This window comes from Apium graveolens, chromosome 4 (assembly GCF_009905375.1).
Source record: "Apium graveolens cultivar Ventura chromosome 4, ASM990537v1, whole genome shotgun sequence".
NCBI classification, from domain to species: domain Eukaryota; kingdom Viridiplantae; phylum Streptophyta; class Magnoliopsida; order Apiales; family Apiaceae; genus Apium; species Apium graveolens.
Window position 1 is genome coordinate 294,390,549 of NC_133650.1, and position 20,826 is coordinate 294,411,374.

Sequence of the window (20,826 nt, forward strand, 5' to 3'; positions counted from 1 at the left end):
ATTAGTTGGGTTGTTAAACATATACTTATATTATATTTAGATTTAACCCATGTATGTTTAAATTATTATTTTATATTTAATCTTTTAACTTTATAAATCTAACCTTATATAATATAATGGAATATTATATAAATTTATAATTCAATATATATATATAAGTATAGATATATTTTAACATATATTAGTATCTTATTATAATTATTTATTTATATATTCAATATTTTTTAAATAAGACATATTTTATTTTTACTTGTATTTTATTAATATCAAATATAATATAATATAATATTTTTACATATAGCTAATCATTATAGTTGGTAACATCACAAAAAGTGAGTTTACACATTCAATAAAATTTTAGATAATAATAATTTAGCTAATCATTTAGTTATTATTATCGGAGATTCTCTCATTAGTGGTGTAAAGGCTAACGATTGCGGGTTATTTAAATAAAAAAATTTATAGCCACTACTATAATTTTGTACCAAAAATTAGATTTTTGTGCTAAAATAACTTAATAACTCTGATTGATTCTGTATCTTGTTCTAAATTTCACTAACTCTCCATATATACCATCATTTTGATTAAAAATAATTTTTTCTATCTAATTTTTTCACTCTCTAATGAAGTGAGATGATGTATCGGTTTATAATACACTTATCTTTTGTTATATATTTGGCACAAATTAGAACATGTTCAATAGTGGTGTAAAAATAAATGTAAGTATTGCACTAAAAAGTAATTTTTGAAGTTAAAATAACATTATGACTCGTTGTTTCTATATTTTATTCCAAATTGCATCGACTCCCCAAGTACCCCACTATTTTTGAACACAAGATTAACTTTTCTAGCTATTTTTTTGCTTTTTATCAGGTTGGAATGATGTGTAAAATTATATTACAATGATTTTATTATTTTAGCACAAGATATAGAATAATATTGGAATGATAATTTTTAGTTTTTGCTCTATAGTATAGGCATATAACAAGATACAAACATAATTAGAGTGATAAATTTTAATTTTCACATTTTTTTAAGAAGAACAAGATACATACATAATTAGAGTGATAAATTTTAATTTTTACATTTTTTTAAGAAGATGTCGTCAATTATAACGACACCTATCTTTTATTGTATATTTAACATAAATGATAATATTTTGTTATTTTAGAACAAGATATAAAATATTATTATTTTAATTTTTATGTTATAATATAATATTGAACAAGATTTATCACATAGTACTTTGCCCTTAGTATAGATTGACATTCGTGATCCCCCAGTTTGAATAAATAAAAACAAAATAGAAACACAGACAGACAATTTACAGCATGAGTAAAATGTTTATTTTAGCCGTTACCAGATCTCAAACAGAACACAACTGTTACCATCTTCCCATTTGCCCCAAATTCAAATTTCCTTTGTAAATTCTAACTAACAACAAATCTAGATTAAACTAAACTAGTTGTGTAATTATGGCAGCTTAGTTTACATAACTCCAATTAAATACTCCTCTCTTACATGTTATTAATCCTCGTATCTCCCTAGAACATCCTCTTGATTTAGCATAAACCACTTGCCTCCCCCTTTTCCCCCAAATCTTAGGACACAAACACAACACAGCTCTCAACTACATAACTCTTCATTACATATAATTATTTAGTTTTCTTAGATTTGATTTTGGTTTTGTTTCATTTGAATTAGGGTTTTAATTCACCAATTCACTTAACACAGGATCATATCTCCTTCTTTCTCATGTTTTCCAGCTCAGTTTTCACTTCCTAGGGTTAATATGTATTCATAAGAGAGAGAGAGAGAGAGAGAGATAGAGAGGATAGAGAGAGAGAGAGTGGAGAGAAAGAGAAGAGAGAGGAGAGAGAGAAGAGAAAGTGGAGAGAGAGAGGAGAGATGTTGTCTGTTTCGCCGTCAATGTTATACCGGAGTTCTCTAGAAGAAATGTTGGATTCGCTCCGGCGAAGAGACGAGGAAGAGAAGCCAAAGGACTTGCCGCCTGCGTTACCTTCACGGCCAACTTCTAAAGCTCGCCGGCCGTCGGCTAAGCGACCGTTACCGACTAAATTTGAAAACAATTCTGAGGATTTAAGTTGCGGTAAAAAATACGAGGTTAAACATTCGAGAAGTGGTAGTTTTGGTGGTAAAAAGTTGAAGGAAGGAGGATTAGATGAGTCACCTTATGTCGTTTCTCCGGCATTGGAAGATAAGCAATCGGTGTCATTTTCTTGTTCGTTGCCGAGGTTTTTGAACTCCGACTTGAATGATAATTTCGATTATTTCATTAAAAAGGTAAAACTAATTTAATGGTCATTAATATGGGTGTTTATGTAACTGGCTAACTGAGGTTTGATTATATTTACATGTGATGAAGTTTTCAAATGGTAGTTTGCCTGCTAAGGCATCTTATATGGGGATGTAATGTCGTTCTTTTGTAGCTCAATTATTGTTGTGATTCTGTCTACTGGAGATTGAAGTGGGTTGTTATTAGTGGTTTTGCTTGATAGATTTTAGTGTTGGTGCTTATGTTGATTGATGGTATATCTTTTCAGAAACTTCGGGTTTGGTGTCAGCTTCAAAACGGACAGTGGGAGTCTGGACATATACAATCTATATCAACTGAGACGGCTACTGTTTTACTTAAAAATGGAAGCGTGAGTCCATGTCAACTACATTCTTAGAGCTTTGTAGTTTATGTGAAGCAGTTTAGTGAAATGTATGTGTACTTGTACTTTTATGCGACTGCAGGTGGTGAGGGTGTCTGCGGAAGATTTGTTACCTGCGAATCCAGATGTCCTTGAGGGGGTTGATGATCTTATGGAGCTTAGTTATCTAAATGAGCCATCAGTACTTCATAACTTTCAGTACAGATATTCTCACGATTTGATCTATGTATGGCTGATTATATCTCGTTCTTTCCAACTTTCTAGTTATATTTATAATTGTGGCCCATAATTTTTTCTTGTCAACCTGTAGAGCATGTCTGGGCCTGTTCTAATAGCAACCAATCCATTCAAAAAGGTTGAATTTTATGGAAATGACTATGTCACGGCTTACAGACAAAAGCTTTTAGACAGCCCTCATGTGTACTCTGTAGCTGACACTGCCTATAATGAGATGATGAGAGGTGAGCCAACATAAATTATGATGACATGGATAAGGGGTTTCTTGTTAATGTTATATGCTTAACTGTGGTGTTTATCTTTGTTACGGTGTGTCTTGCAGATGGAACAAATCAAGCTATAATAATAAGGTTAGATAAAGATTTGTTCCAGCATGCATAATTTTGAACTTTGATGTTGCCCTACCTGCGATCCCATGGGTGATATCATGGGCTATGTTGTGAGAATCTCTTAAATATTTAAAATTATCTCAGTTTCATTCTGGTATCTGTTATGTCTTATAGTGGGGAAAGTGGTTCTGGGAAAACTGAAACAGCGAATATTGCTTTGCAATATTTGGGAGCTCTTGGTGGTGGTAATGATGGAATAGAAGTTCAGTTGTTGCAGACATGTCATGTACTTGAAGCATTTGGGAACGCGAAAACATCTCTGAATGATAACTCCAGTCGATTTGTTAGTCTATTCCATTCATCCTCTTTTAATGCTGCATATTAGACAGTTCTGTAGCTGTCATTGTTCAAAAATCTATAACTTACTCGTCTTGCTGATAAACTGCAGGGAAAATCAATAGCAATTCATTTTAATGATGCCGGGAACATTTGTGGTGCTAGAATTCAGATATGTAAGTTTTTCTTCCAAATATTCCTTAACAAATAAATAATTAGTATTCGATCAGTGTTTTGGCAATTTCATAATTCTTTGACTAACCGGTACATTGTAATATATGCATGTCAAATATATGATGGCTACATTAATTTGGAATAGTTCTTCTGGAAAAGGTAATTCTTGTTGTTGCATTTTTTTATAAAGGTGTCTGTGAATTATCAAGCATGTAGTCCTAGAAAAAATAAATTGAGTTATTTCTTTTGCAGTCAAGGGTAGTTCATCTGGCCAGTGGAGAGAGGTCGTATCATATATTTTACCAGCTTTGTGCTGGAGCTCCATCTGCCCTCAAAGGTTCCCCAAAATTTACGCTTTCATCATATTGATAGTTTTGCATTTAAATTAAGTAAATAACCTATCACCAGCTTACCATATTGCAACAAAAAGAAAGCATCAAGGAAATATATAGGTAGGCACAAGTCAAATATTTATGTTATAATGGTATTGTATGTCATGCGTGAAAGATAATATCCTGGGTTGTGTTAGTCTTCGATGATTAAAAATTCCTTTAGTAAGGAAACCCTTCTATTTTTTTTAACTTTTTATATTATTGGTGTATTCGTGACATTTCACGATATTTTTTAAACCGAAACCGAAACCGAATCCGAACCGGCGGTTGCGGTTTTGGATTTTAGAAACCGAATATATATGGTTGCGGTCTCGGTTTTAGCCCAAAACTGAGCCGAACCGGCGGTTGCGGTTTTGGATTTTAGAAACCGAATATATATGGTTGCGGTACCGGTTTTAGCCCAAAACCGAGCCGAACCGGCCCATGCTCTCCCCTATTGCTCAGTTCTAAAACTTCATTCTTATTGGTTTTTAAAAAAATGATTCTTATTACATGTTTGATATAATTGGTGCATTGCTTTGAGCCTGTTTCACTGTAGGAGTTCATTAGCAACTACAGAGGGACATAGCTGTGCTTTTCTTATGATAATTGCTTTTTACAATATCAAGTTTGATTCAAGAGCCAATTCTTTCTTGTTTGATGGTTAAATGAGTACCAACATATTCCACATACATTGTAATTGTTCATAACAGAGAAGCTGAACTTAAAAGCAGCATGTGAATACAAATATCTCAATCAGAACGGTTGCTTAGGAGTTAATAATGTCGATGATGCTCAGAAGTTTCCGATACTACTGGTAATTCTGTAACATGGAGTTATCTGCCGCAGTTCATCTATCTTTAATTTGAAATTTTAAGCTTGTTCATCTTGTGGCGGATACATAGATTTATGTATATTTGTATCTACTATGATTGAATTTTCCAGAAAGCTCTAAGTATGCTTAATATGTCCAAAGAAGATCAAGAACATGTCTTTGAAGTGGTTGCTGCAGTATTGTGGCTAGGAAACATATCATTTCAAGTCATTGACAATGAGAATCAGGTGGAAGTTGTGGCTGATGAAGGTGCATCTCTTTGTTTATTTTAGTCATGGTTCCATACAGCATTAAGTGGGTGTTCGGATCAATTGGTGATACCAACTTATAATCACTTTTGAGAACATACTGGTCATTTAAACTGCCTACGCATATAATTGGAGCTCCTGACTGCAGTTAAAATTCTTTAAGGCATAGTTGACTTCTTTGCGCTTTTCATGTTGTTTGGTACTATTATGTTTTGATAGTTTTATGTATGGAATAGTTTTATTGTTGAGTCGGTGTATAGTTTTATGCAGGTAATGTTTGTACAACTTCGGCTTGGTCCCATACAACATTAGTGTACTATGTGTATAGAATCGTTCCCTTGTTGAGCTTTGTATTGAATATGACATAGAAAGGACATTAGCTCTCTTCTAACCTTTATCTCCAGTTGAGTTCTTTGCATCATGTTGTTGCTTTTACTGATTTCTTATGGCCTTTACGTTTTTGTTTTGCAGCATTATCAATGGCTGCTAGATTAATTGGGTGTCATCGTGAGGAGCTGATGTTAGCTTTGTCTACCTGTAAAATCCAGACTGAAAAGGATAATGTAGCTAAAAAATTGATATTGCAACAGGTACACCCACACATCCCTTCCATAAACTGTCTCATTATTACACATGTTTGAGGGATGCTTGTGCATACTCTATGCTAGCAATCAAAAGTGTACTGTACTAAGTACCACCATATCATTCCTACATCTGGTGAATGTTTAAAATCCTAGTCCAGTCTTATAACATAGCCACATGGGTGCATTTTGTTAGGCAATTGATAAGAGAGATGCATTGGCGAAATTTGTGTATGCAAGCCTATTTAACTGGCTTGTAGACAAACTCAATGGATCGATTGCGAAGGGTGAACGACAAGAAGGGAGATCCATAAGCATTCTAGATATATATGGATTTGAGTCAGTTCAGGTATATGATGCTCTATATGTAATATTATGCTGAAAACAACTCTTTCTGTATGTACGATCTCATCTGTATTTATTTCAGAAGAATAGCCTTGAACAGTTGTGTATAAACTACGCGAGTGAGAGACTGCATCAGCATTTTATTCGTCATCTTCTCAAACTTCAACAAGAGGTGAGCTTCCAATTTCTTGTTTTTATCTTTTCAATTTTATTATCTTTCCTTTGGAGCCTATTAATTATCAAAAGGAGGAACAGACTCTGATTCATCCACAATGGAAATTATTAAACGAACAACTGGCCTTTCATTATCAACCAACTGCATGCAGTCTGAGAATTGAGAAATGATTTTTTTACCGATAACACTGGAATGACTTTTTCAAACTCACAATTGGATTTAATATTAAAAAAGCTTATCATATAGCATCTTTTAATTTAAATAGTGAATAGGTCAAGATCAACTGCAGTGTCTAGAATGTCTACATCATAATTTCCTTGTCTGCCACAGGAGTATGATTTAGATGGAATAGACTGGACAAATGTTGAATATAGAGACAACAAGGATTGCTTAGATCTATTTGAGAAGGTATCAAGTTCTGAAACTACAATTCCGCTTTTTCAATCTCATCCATCCTACATTCAAGTGCAGTTCAGCTCTCCATGACTTAGTAGAGCTGATGAAAAGCATTCTTTCACATATTTTCATACTTGAGAATTTGATTAAATCTCCCCATTTGTTGTTTAATGGTCTCAAGTGTAGGCTATGTATTATTCTTAAATGATATTGGGTTTATTTTTTTTTTGGTATATATATATATTCAGCTATCGTATTGTAAATAAGAGATTTAAAACGAAAATTATACTATGACATATAAACTATAGAATGAATTGTGGTCACCTGATAAGTACACTAAGCTGCATTCTCATTTTGTCTATATTGTTTAGATTGCTTGCATGAATACAGGTGGTGTGGAACTCTGCATAAACATATTCAGTCATACTTCACTAATCATTTTTGTGGAATATGTGTAAACTGTTTGATTTGCAGAGGCAGACAGGGTTACTATCTTTATTGGACGAGGAGTCACAACTTTCCAAGACAAGTAATCTGACCTTCGCCGAGAAGCTTAATCAGCATTGTAAAACTAACCCTTGCTTTAATCAAGAACAGGGCGGGGCATTCAATATTCGCCATTATGCTGGAGAAGTAAGTTGATTTTGTTCGTATTCCACATAGTCCCTTACATTGAGAAATTTTGTTTGCTAAACATAAAATAAACATTACGCTTAATCTTGTAATGCTAGTGTATGATAATTAACTCTATTTATTTTATGTTTTGACTAGCTTGCTTTTTTGTAGGTTCAATATAACAGCATCGGTTTCTTGGAAAAGAACAGAGATTCTTTGCACTCGGATATTACCGAACTCCTCTTATCATGCAGCAGTCAATTGCCTCGGTTGTTTGCCTCCAATCATGTAAAAGGCACATCTGTATTTCCTCAACAAAGTGTTGGCACAAAGTTGAAAGTAAGACCCCTTTGCATCACTATAAGAAAGTTACCCATAATCTTCCAAGTAGTTTAAACTTGCAGTAAATGTTTATATGTTTTATATCTGCAATCACTTTTTACAATGCAAATGTCCTTAATAATTCCTTGAAACTGATCTTAAAAAGGTAAAACTACTATAGCCAACCACAAGTAGTTTGATAAGAAGATGATTAGAAGAAAGTTAATTGTCTGTGTTTAAATTTCTTTTATAGAAATTGGATAGTGCGAATGATCTTATTGTATCTTTGCATATTTGTAGGCTCATTTGTTCAATTTAATGCAACAATTGGAGAACTCCACACCACATTTTATTCTGTGCATAAAACCCAACTCTAAACAGATCCCTGCCATGTTTGAAAAGGAACTCGTCCTGAAGCAACTACGATGCTGTGAGATTCTGCAGGTAGTTAAAATTTCAAGATCTGGATATCCTACTCGAATTACCCATCAAGAATTTGCAGAAAGGTGATGCATACTTCCTCCATCTAACCCCTACATATTTCTGAGAATTTGTATAAATGATATTTGCTTGATTATAGGTACGGCATCCTTTCGAAGTTTGATATCAGTCAGGATCCATTAAGTGCATCAGTCTCTGTTCTGCAGCAGTTTGGTATTCAGCCCGAAATGTATCAAGTTGGTTATACAGGACTTTACTTCAGAGCAGGACAGGTGAGTTCGGTATATAAGTGAGATACTGAGATGCTATTAAATATTTCTTACATGAGATGCTGTGTCTGTTAGTATGCTTATTGTATAGCTAAGAACCTTATTAAACAATTCATGTGCTGCAACTATCCAATAACTATTTTAAACCAAAAATTATATGCCAAAACTTCTATATTTTACTTGTTCACCAATGTGAGAATAAAAGAAAATATAAGGAAAGGAAAAGATAGTAGATTTTATGGTCCTTATGAAACATATGTCTGATCCACCATATTATTGTATTCTGCTGTATTTATATGTTGATGAAAATTATTTATTAATTCGGAACCACATGTTGGCCTTTCCATGCCGGATTCTACTATCTGGTTTTTTTTGGAGGATGACCTTGAACACTGTTCAGTGATCATCATCCATGATCTAGGGGCATTCATGATCTTTATTTATGTTGCCCTCAGGGCTAAGTTGCTCAGACTCGGGTACGGAGTGTCGGGTGCGACACATATCCGAGTGTCGGACTCGGTGATCTTGAAAATTTTGGACACGGGGACACCGTCCGAATTTTGGACACGGGTACGGGGACACCGTCCGAATTTTGGACACGGGTACGGGGACACGGTAATTAAAATAATTTTTTTATTATTATATATAACTAAGTAAATTAAATTTTTCATCACTTATATTTTTTAGTTATTATTAAGAAAATATATAGGAAACAATCGATCTTCTTAGATAAAAAAATGTAATGTGCATGTACTACACAAACATAAGTATTTAAATATAATAGTATAAAATAAAATAAATAACATCTCTGGGCTATAATAATGATTATAAATGATATGTGTATTGGACAGATGGATCCACTTATACCTAACAAATGAACCTCTACAAAGCAATGTCCAGATACATTTTTAAATATTGCAATTATATACACAGTCTGTGCGCCGTTCTACTTTTTCAATATAATCTTTTAGATCTGCATCTTTCATTGTCTTCTTCCATCATCTCTCTTTCTTCATCCTTTTTAATCTGTGTTTGTTCTTCCCTTTTTTATTCATCTGAAACGGCACCTCCAAATTTCTCCGGAGACCTTGAAATTTCTCCGGTGATGGAGAAGAAGTGTCGTTTTTTCACATGGCAAATCCGACCCGTATTCCATGTTGTGTCCCGTGTCGGGTCGGGTCGACACGGGTACGACGACCATAAGTGCCGAGTCGAGGTAAATTCCTCGGGGACAGACCACTTGTAATATAACCATATAACCTAAGTAGCCAATTTAAGGTTTATAAGATTAAACAATTTATGTTATCTATTCCGCTAACTAATTCACATTTACATGACAAACACACACATATATAATTAATCAAAATTGAAATGAGCACCAGAATTCATTAATATGTTTTTGAATACAACCCAATACATGTACACAAACATAAGATGCCTCCATAAATACAATAAATATAAAATTATATATACCTATATAGCAGGGATATGCCCTTTCTGGATAGCATGTATCAACTTTATAGGTGGTCGTGGTGCTGCTGATGGCACACACAAAAATGGGTGTTGCAGGTGGTGGAGGCCGTGGTGGCTAGTGACTAGTGGCTGTGGTTCAATTGAGTCATCTGAGTATATAGTAATGTTGGTCAAGTCATTATTATCCCCATACTGTGGTGTGGTGGAGGAAGTGAAAATGGAGGAAGTGAAAGTGGGGAGTTTAGTGTTTTTTTCCAACTTCCTCCTCCCTCTCTCTCCATTTTCACTTCCTCCACCCCACCATAGTATGGGGATGATAATGACTTAACCAACTTCACTATCTACTCGGATGAGTCGATTGAACCACCGCCACTAGCAGCACCACAACCACTACCAGCAACAACACAGCCACCACCAGCACCTGCAGCAACACCCATTTTTGTGCTTGTGCCACCAGCAACACCACGACCATCGATGAAGTTGATCCCTGCTATCCAGAAAGGTGTATCCCTGCTATGGAGGTTTATCCATGCTATATGATTTTATGTTTGTTGTATTTACGGAGGCATAATATGTTTGCGTGCAGGTATTGAGTTGTATTCAAAAACATATTAATGAATTGTGGTGCTCATTTCTGTTTTTATTTATTATATATGAGTGTGTTTTGTTGTGTGAATTAGTTAGCGGAATAGATATCGCGAATTGTTTGATCTTATAAACAGTAAATTGGCTACTTAGGTTATACTGTAATTTTACAAGTGGTTACACTCCTGGTGTCAGGGCTGGCCCCGAGGGCAACACTGTTCAGTGAACAGAGATCATCAGGCCTACCTTACATATATGAAACAGATATCAAAACCTTACTAAAATATCTGCTAAAATATTTCCAGCCATGTTACCTCTACAAACTGATATTATCATGTTATGAGTTGGAAGTTGGAACAGTGAGATGTATGTTTGTTTGATGTAAATTTGCTTGCATTTGGGTCCTCAGCGTTTATATGTAATTACCAAGTTTATTAGTTTCTCTAACATGTTCGGTACCTATTAGAATGATGCATTAGAGGAAGCAAGAAAACAAGTTTTGCAAGGCACACTTGAGGTGCAGAAATGCTTTCGTTGTCGTCAGGCTCGTCGCTACTTCCACGAGCTGAAGAGTGGGGTCATATCACTGCAATCATGTAAGATAACACCCACTCCATTGGCCTTCTTCGGTTTATGTTTAAGCTGGTTTCTGAACGTAGATACTTTTGGTGTTTGCGTAAGGAATTTACATGTCTAGAGTGTAGACTGCAAGTCCCTGCTGCAAATGGTCTTCAAAACTCTGGATTCCGTAGAAATTTTATATGAAAGAAACTAAAATAAATCTTAAAAGTTTATGTGATAGCTTCTTTTGCATTTGAAGAACTCATTTCTATTCAATGAAACAACACAAAAACATTTGCGTTGTTTCTAATGAAATAACAATATCCTGCAGTTGTCCGTGCTACGAATGCCCGAAAGAAGTACAATCACCTCATCAATTTGAAGAAACAGGCTGTCCCGAAAACACTTGACGAACGACAAAGGGCTGTTTTACAATTACAAGCAGGTAAGTTGATTGTAATTACAATCACAAGTATGTGGCAGTTTTGTTGAAAGTGATACCCAGATTGCCCAAACCTGACTTTACTGCAGGAATACGTGGGTGGCTGGTTCGAAGACAATCAAAAAAATTGCTAAAAGTGAGAAACTCCTGTCAAGAAAACACAGATTCCAGTCACAGTCTGAGCTGGAGGATTTCTGATATGAAAAAGGTAATTTTTATAAATGCTAGCATATTTTCAAATTTATCTTTTGGTTTTGGCCTAGAACTCCACAAGGCTAGGAACTTATTCCCGACCAAGGTTGTCTAAATTAGAAATTGTACAATGGTCTGCTAATAGGCACACTACCGACCTAGTGGAGTTGCCTTTTGACATAATAAAGAGAAAAGCAAACCGGGAAGGTATGACCTTTGATTGTCTAGAGTGATAGCTGGTGCACAAGGCTCCATCAGCTTTGTCTAGTAGGGTCCCGATGTATGCAATCTCGGGTCCAAGATTCCAACAAGGGGATATGTTGGGTAATCTAAGTAATCCTGCTTCCTAGGTTCAAGCCAATGGCATAGCGGATAGTAAGTAGACACCTGACTATCACACCAGGAAAGTTAGGTTTGTGGATGCCCCGTCAATTTTAGTACACCAGCAAAAGTTTTTCTGCCTTTTCCCCGTCAAGCGTGACTGCTTGATAATACTGATAGCCCTGCCTTTTACGTATTTCATGTAGACCGTAAGCGTTCTGTGTCGCAAATGTCAAACCCAAATATGTCGCTACATGAATTCATGCCATATCCACGTCGGAAGCATATATTAATTTAAAGATGACAATTGTATAAATAATATCACTTATAATAATAATAGAATAAAATGCACTTAGTGTACTTGCATTATAGCTGTCAGACCACTTGAGATACTAACATTCAAAAAATAGCACTTGCTATACTGATTTTACTATTTACTTACATAATGCGTGATTCCGTCAAATCTTCTTAACTCCGTCTATTTTCGTGAGGGTAAATTAGTCTTTATATTTTCTAAACACACAATGAAATGAATGAGAGACAACGTCAGGGGTAGTAGCAGAAAAACACATATGGTGGCTACCTATATTTATATTTCCAAGACAATACCCAGATCCAAATCACACACCATAACAACATTCCTCACACTCACACACACATTCATCTCTCCCTCCTCTCCTCTCTCCCCCAATCTCTCTCTCTCAATCTCTCTCATCTTTCTCTCTCCTCTCTCTCTCTGTGTCTCTCTCATATTCATACATTTCACATACATATTGATGATACACAGATCATAGAGAGAGATGGATTCATAGAGAGAGATGGATTCACAACCTTCCCAATCACCGGGAAGGGAAGGTTCTCAGTCGACCAAATCAAAAACTCCCCAAGAAATTCATCCTCATCCTTCTCTCAAAAGCTCGGTTCATCCAACTCGCTATCGAAAACGCTCTCCGATACACAAAGCCTCTCGACGATCCTCATCAATTCTAAATCTAACTCCGATGCCACGTGGACAAGCTGGTGGTCTCCTTCATCTGTCGAATTTGCATCGATTAATGTTTCGAAAGTTGGCCCGGAGATTAGTAAATCGCAGTTCGAGGCGTACTTGTTGTCGGTTTTCGAGCAGTTTAATCGGTTTAATGCCATTCAATAAAATAGAATTAGGGAAAATAGTGTTGAATTTGATAATTAGGTGGTGGTCAAGGTGAGGCGTTGGTTGTGTGTTTACGAGAAGTGCTTGCATTGTATTTTAAGGAGTTTTTGAGTTGGAAGATGGGGGAATGTTTCGTGCTGCTTGTCCATTTTCGAGTGCTAATGAGAATTTGGTGTTGTAGGAGAAATTGGCGCAGTATTTAGATGTTTTTGAGTTGCATTTGGTGAAGGAGATTTCGTTACGGTCTAATTCATTTTTCGAAGCTCAAGAGCAGTTGGAAGGGTTGAATGTGAGGATTGTTGAAGGTTGCAGTGGGATTAGAGAGTTGAAAGAAACTATTAGGATATTGGACTCAGATTTGGTTGATTCTGCAAGGCAAATTCAGGAGCGTAAGAGTTATAGTGTTGATTGTGAGTTATAGTGTTGATTGTGAGTTATAGTGTGAATTTCAGTAAGAGTTATATCGAGATTGATATAAAGATTCTAGGTTGATTAGGTTGTTGATATTTTGGATTGTGGATTGAGTGTTATGTATACATATGTTTGTGTGTGTGTGTATATATTGACCATGAGTAGGGGGAAGAAGGTTAAATAGTAGTGTATACTCAGCTGATGATAAATCTGTTGAGATAAGGAATTTCCAAGAATACCCTCGCAAAGAGTAACAGAGTTGGATGGATTTGACGGAAACATGCTAACTGTAAAAAATATGAATTCATGGTATAAGAAGTGCTAGTTTTTGAATATCAATATCCCAAGCGGTCTGACAGCTATAGTGCAAGTACACGAAATGCACTTTACTCATAATAATATTCTGATTTTACTTTTAACATTTTATTTTCATTACTGCAATATTATAAGATTTTTATTTTGCATAAATATAAATAATAATTATTACACACGCACACTGTCTGTATTTTGTGTACGGGAAACAAAACCCAAACACAATATTTATTCTACGATATAATCTCTTAATATTGTATTCTCGTGTATTGAAATTAAACCAAATACTAAATTTTCATTATCTTGTACAAAATTTTTATGGTTGAGTTTCACTTAGTTGCATGGTTAAATGACTTGTACTCTATCAACAATTAATTAGAACGTTTTTGCCCTCCTATATTTTAGAACCTATTGTGAAGAAAGTCAATATTTTCTTGTTAAAGATGACCAGACAGTCATTGGTCTTCGTTTAATAGCAGGAAATGCATCAAGAAAGCAACCAGGTTCTGCCTTCAGCCATGGACGAGCTTCAAAGGCGGGTTTTGATGGCCGAAACAACCCTTGAGAAAAAGGAACTGGAAAATGCAGCACTGCGGGATCAAGTTCAGCAATACGAGGCTAGGTGGGCAGAATATGAAGGCAAAATGAAATTAATGGAGGATATGTGGCAAAAGCAGACAGCTTCTTTGCAAGTGAGTTCAGATACTATAATTGGAATCTATTATACGTTAGCAGTTGCAAATTTTAAGCACTTTAAGAGGGTGGGGGTGGGGTGGGGTGGGGTGGGGTGGGGTAATTAAACTTGCACTTGATTGTTCATAAATATATTTTAACTCCTTTACTATCAGCTTAGACGGTACTGGTTGGTTTTTGACTGGGAGATGTGATATGGCATATGCAGATGAGCCTCGCCGCAGTTAAGAAAAGTCTTGCTGATGGCACCCCTATTCAGTCTGGAAGGCAAGAGGGCTCGCCATCACCTCACTATTATGATTCAGATGATAATAATTCAATGCAAACTCAAACCCCTGATGACACTCCTATCAAAATAACTAGCTCTAATTCGGAGTTTGGAGCAGGAAGACAGTATAATGGTAATAGGAATGCAGTCAGTCACCTGATGAAGGAGTTTGAGCAACGAAAACAGACCTTTGATGATGAGGCCAAAGCCATTATCGAGGTCAAAGCAGGGCTTTCAATTTCGGGAAACCCTGATGAAGAACTTCGAAGCCTGAAAAACAAGTTTGAAACTTGGATGAAAGACTACAAGGCTCGGTTACGGGAGGCCAAGACAAAGCTTCAGAAGCTGCCATCTGCTGAAAAGCGTCGTCGCAACTTATGGTGTGGGGGGATAAGTAAATGGTAGCACAGCTCTAGCGAGATGACTGATGGAGCTTCTCTTATCTACAAGTTTTTCCTACTCGATGACGTAGATTCTTTCCTACTTGGATGAAGATTAGATTTAAAAAGCCTCTTGCTTTGCCCGGTTGTCCCAGTCAAAGTGTTTTTGTTAATAGTTAGGTTCTTATCAATGTAATGCTGCCAAAGCTGTTGTATGTATTAGTAAATAGTGCTGAGGTATACAGGAGAGTTGTCCAATATGAAACTTTGGGAGTACATAATTGGATTATACAGAGCACTATCAGTGTTTTATAGTTGCAGTGTTAATTTCTAGCACAACAGGCTGACCCTCCAAAACATTTCAGTGTACTTCAAATTGGCATCATCTCAGTTTGAAATGTATTATCATTATTTTAAAAGCGACTGGCTCATACTAGTCTAATATAAATATGGAAAAAAAGTTCAAAAAAGATATATTGATATGGAAAAGGAAATAATTACTTTATTTTATAAATTTCAGAATACATTTTACTTTCAGAAATTCATGAAGAATTTTCGATTAGTAGTTGCTACTCCTCTCTCCCATCCAACACTTTTTTTTGGATGTTCCACTCAATTATATATATTTCAAATCTTATCCAAAATAGTAAAGTTTTAAAATATAAAAATTTACCCCATCCACTCACCATCCACTTACGTCCACTCATTTCTTCCACTATATATTCTTATTTTTTCCCACTAAATTATACAATTTATTAATCTAGTTACACAATTTATTAATCTCCATACCCAAACGATTTATATACAAGACGGAGGGAGTACTTAATACTGCATATGCCGAAGAGAATACAGTGGATAGAATTTCGACGACTTTGATACCATGTGACGGCCTCAACCCCGGGGGTCAGGGACTGATGTTAGGGCGAAAACACGCGCTAATATTCACGCAAGTATACGCGTTCGCAAGTAGTATAAGATATAAATCAGATTCGTTCCCACAGAGACTGGTTTAGGTTAAGTTCAATTTATGCACCTATGCAACAATGTATGGTTATCGCTCAATGCTAAGACAAATAACAAATTGGGTTTTTATTAAACTAAGAGATTATACTAAATAACATTAACTAAGAGAATTGAAGTTGAATTACTATATATGACAAACATGGGATCCTAACTTCATTAAATACTTCGTTCAATAGCCTTCTCGTTCTTAACCTTAGCATGTGATGGTGATGACACTAATCAGATAACACGAAACTGATAAACGCCAACTTTCGTTGCACGAGTACTATTCTACCAGACATCCACAAAAGAGATAGAAGCTGAATATGCACCAATTATATTGAGACCCTATATGTCTATAGAATTTGACAACATAACGGTTTAAGAACAAGTTATCTATCTTGATTACATAGGGCAAGTAAAACGGTTAGAGTTACCTACGAATCATGCATACACATACATGAACCTATGCTAGCATGACAAGTTCTAAACCTCTATATTCACTGTCGCTTCAATAGAGATTAACACACTATCTTATATGTTAGCTACGCACATAAGACGAATAAGCACAACCATACTAGGATATCAATCAATCACCACACACCAAGATATCGAAACAATTAACTATTGAAATCCATAAGTAAATCCGCTAGAATCCCATGACAACGATTAGCCCATAATCGAACTCATCGTCACCATGGGTTCCAATGAAAGCATGGTATAAACAAGGTCTTAATAAACTAAATAATAATCAAAGTACGAATAAACGAGATCTAGGTTCAACAAGAACGAAAACGAGCATCCAAAGTTACAACTAATTCAAAGAATCACAAGTTGAAAACAAGATCTTCTTTTTCGGAGTTGTTCTGTGCTTCTAGGTCTTCTCCTTGGTATCCCAATCTTCCCGGATGATGAAAACCCTTTTTTTTAAGTATATATACACCCCTAGTGGACCTGGACCCTTAAAATCGTCAAATTCTACTCAAAAAAGGCTTTTTCAGCGAAATCAGCGACCAGCCAAGCCCTGAGCGGGCGCTCAGCTCTCTGAGCGGGCGCTCAGCTCTCTGAGCGGGCGCTCAGCTCTGCTGAGCGGGCGCTCAGCTACTGACTGGAAAAATATTTTGATGGATCTTATTTTGACCATAACTTGAGTTCTACTCGTCAGAATTAGGCGATTCAACTGCCCACGTGAAGCTATTGAGATTCTCTACAACTTGACAATGGCCTTGGCTTCCAATTCTGATCACTTTTAATCATATTTCCTTTAAAAGCTCTTTTCTTCATTTAACTAATACCTGAAATGCAATAACACAAAAACACATCAAAATACCAACAACTTGAGTCCAAAACACCAATTTAAGCTTGTAATAAAGCGTTCCAAGTGGATATAAAATCCACTTATCAACTGACGTCATTAAAATATAACAAATCACGAATATAAACCACTAATTTAACATTATTATATAAATACGATCCTAAACCAAGATTTGATACAGGTTCAATTATTATTTAGGTTACAACACTACAACTAACTTATTCGATAAACTGACACTCTAACTTATTACAACAACTCATCAGACTTCATGGTCGGGTACAAACTACCTCAGAGGAGCCGGGACCGGAGGGGGCTGACACTCTATTCTGCCAAGGTCTGACTGGTTTTCTAGGCATCTGTAATATATAAATACAAACAAGCTACAAGACGCTGCAAGGATGAGCAATCAATTGCTCAACAGTACCACTATATGAATAACAAGTAAAGCAGTTTATATAAAAACAATATAGGAATAAAAATCATAACTCGTTTACGAAAACAAATAAAACAGGTATAAACTGGATATCAATAACTAGCATGCTCTGTGAAACGTATCATCAGTTGTGTGCTGTGTAAATCCCAGAGTCCAATTTTAGCATGCTATTTTCATTTATAAATCCACTATTCCATTACAGGAACCATAAAATCATATGTTCCGTTACGAGAACCACTAAACCAAAATCAAATATATAATTGGACGAATCCTAGGGACAGCTGATCAGTCTATCCCACCACAAACCTGTTCCGGAACTCAGAGACTAGCTAGGTCTCTGTCACGCTTGACTAAGCGGTTTAAATAGGGCGCGCAACCGACTTAGCCTCTTACGCAAACCCGCCGGGCCGTTACGGGCCTCTTATGCAACCATCCAATATCTGATCCGTTTTATTCAGTTTTCAAAATCAATTATACCTATCTCTTTAAAACAATTATATCACAACACACTTTCCAAAATCTTTCTAGTTTTAATCACAATCTAGAGATAGGCATTTTCAAAAGTCACTTTTCCCCAAAATATAAGTTAATAAAATGTATTTAAACATGGGGATACGTAACTTAAAACGTTCTGTTCCATTCTGTAAATTAAATCAACAAAATTTCATATATACTGAACTTTAAAAGATTTGTTCAGGGGTACTTGCCTTGCGAAGCTTTACAACTAACACTGGCTTGACTTGATACCGACTTTAACTACTGAGTCCTTCGACTTGAACCTACAGAATCGAAATATCCTAATTTAGACGACCAGTTATGCTTGACATATCCTCGCTAGACAAATTACCCAACGATAACAAATCCCGACTCGTACATAATCGCGTAATGTTGTACACGTAATAATAATACACGTAACAATCAGGGTTCAATTACTATTTAATTAAATATATGCTCAATTCGTATTCAAAATAATTTTCAGAAAATTTGGACAACGACTCCTCTATTAATAGGCCTACCCGTCGAAACATCATCGACGTCAAAACCCAACAAAACCAATTCACGATTCAATACGATTCACCGCACAATTATTTATTTACGCTTCAAAAATAATTTACACGAATCATTTTATTTATTCAAAATATATAAAAATCATCACCGTCCACCGTCCGCTTGTAAATTTTTTTTATCGCGGACGGTGGAAAAATTTTCGGGGAACCCGGTTATTCGTGTTCCAACACAAAAATTTCACTGATTATTTTAAAAATCGTTCCCCGCACGAAATACATTTAATCACGAATAATAATCATTTAATTCCTGCATAATACCAAAATTACAAATTAAACAGGTCCCAATATTAGGGCTGCACATGGGTTGGGTTGGGTCGGTTTCGACAATTTACTGACCCAACCCATTTAGTTTGGGTTTGAAAATTTTCAACCCATTAATATCAAAAAAAAATTATAACCCAATCCTATTATATGAGTGATGGGTTGGGTCGGGTAGTGTAATAACTCGAATTTTTGAGACTTTATAAAAATGTTTAATGAATAGTAACCCTGACAGATGGGAAAAACTTTTTAGCCCACACTATGTAGTGCATGAGAAAATGAGTTTTGAAGTTGATATTATGATTATACGTACCAAATGAGTGTATGTAAACACTATTAGTTTTCAAAGAAAACGAACTTTAAAAAACGACCATATTTACGAATCATCGAGGATTACGGGGATCACAATATAATTACAAATTTAAAAACCCTACGGATTTATATCCAAGGACGATAATTCAAAACATAAGAAATAAATACGAAAGGAATTACATCGCGAACCGTTTACGGGAAATTATTGCGAAAACGTTTAAGCGACCGAACAAACGCGTAAACGATTAAATAAACGTAACACACTAACCAACCATGGTAGAAGAGTAACCATGGTTACTTTATCAAATAGTAAGCTAAGGAAGTAGGATGATCATCTAAGGGCTAGAGAATAGTGAAGCTAATGGCTAAGCTAATTAGCTTAGCTTGTAAACTAGAAAGCCTAGCTAGTTTTGTCTAAAGATTTGGAAACAAAAATCAAATCCTAGGATATATACTAGAAGAATAAACAAGATATCACAACATTATTGCAAGAAGCAACCAAGAAGCAACACAAAAACTCTCTCCCTCTCTCCCAAACATCACCATTCGGCTTCATCAAAAAGAAAAGAGAAATCAAAATCATAACACCAAGCTCTAGCTATGGAAAAATTCCTCCATTAATTCTCAAGCTTCATACCACCTAAACTAAGGTAAGATAAATCTTTGAGCTCTTTTTATCAAGTTTTAATGGGTGTAATAAATTCAAGAAAGATGATAGTGAATAGTGTGAATAGTAACTCTTCTTTGGTTTCTTGATTTTAATGGTTGTTTTAGGTTCCAAAAACCCTACTAAGCACTCCCAAGACTTCACCATCATCAAGAACACATCTCAAGCCCTCAATAAAGGTAAAGATCTTTGACCCATCCTTACTTAAGATTTAAGTTCAAGATTCTTTTAGAACATAGTTGTAAACCTAGTTTTGGTGAAATTATTGTTGTAATGTTGATGTTTAGCTAAGTAGATTTAAGGTTGATTGTTGTTACCTCAAGAACATGATGTTCTTGAGAGGAGTTAGTGTGGTGATGATGATATGTTGATTGTTGGTGGTAGTATAAGGATTTAAGGCATAAACAAAACTCCGATCGTAACCGTAATCTCGCTAAAACGAATAAAACGTAACTTTAAATTTCTGCAGAAAGTCCCGAAGATGTAAACGCACAACACAAAGGAGCTTTCCTAGATGTAAGGCGGGGAATCCTCATTGTGTTGAAAAATACCATTTGATTATGATAGATAATGTTATAAGGATCGTTTAGGCGCTTGAATCGCGTGATTCCGATTTACGGATCAAAA

At 35.5% G+C, this 20,826-nt stretch overlaps 1 protein-coding gene across 1 annotated transcript; it reads left to right on the top strand.

Annotated features, from left to right (window-relative positions):
- Positions 1-1,358: 1,358 nt before the first annotated feature.
- On the top strand, positions 1,359-15,561 carry LOC141721235 (myosin-2-like). The gene is made up of 24 exons (XM_074524059.1): positions 1,359-2,304; positions 2,565-2,666; positions 2,761-2,904; positions 2,989-3,139; positions 3,238-3,265; positions 3,419-3,587; positions 3,693-3,756; positions 3,900-3,913; positions 4,007-4,091; positions 4,839-4,942; positions 5,071-5,209; positions 5,680-5,798; positions 5,986-6,138; positions 6,217-6,306; positions 6,640-6,717; positions 7,180-7,338; positions 7,492-7,659; positions 7,942-8,147; positions 8,222-8,354; positions 10,876-11,005; positions 11,302-11,415; positions 11,502-11,620; positions 14,278-14,493; positions 14,703-15,561. Exons 1-24 carry the CDS (start codon positions 1,909-1,911, stop codon positions 15,165-15,167), a joined length of 3,546 nt encoding a protein of 1,181 aa, XP_074380160.1. The 5' UTR covers positions 1,359-1,908; the 3' UTR covers positions 15,168-15,561.
- Positions 15,562-20,826: the final 5,265 nt, after the last annotated feature.

Excerpts from the sequence above, each read along its gene's own strand:
- LOC141721235 (XM_074524059.1), top strand. The coding sequence starts at position 1,909 with ATGTTGTCTGTTTCGCCGTCAATGTTATACCGGAGTTCTCTAGAAGAA. Across the intron at positions 2,667-2,760 it reads TTTTACTTAAAAATGGAAGC|GTGGTGAGGGTGTCTGCGGA; the intron begins GTGAGTCCATGT and ends ATGCGACTGCAG. Across the intron at positions 6,307-6,639 it reads TTCTCAAACTTCAACAAGAG|GAGTATGATTTAGATGGAAT; the intron begins GTGAGCTTCCAA and ends TGTCTGCCACAG.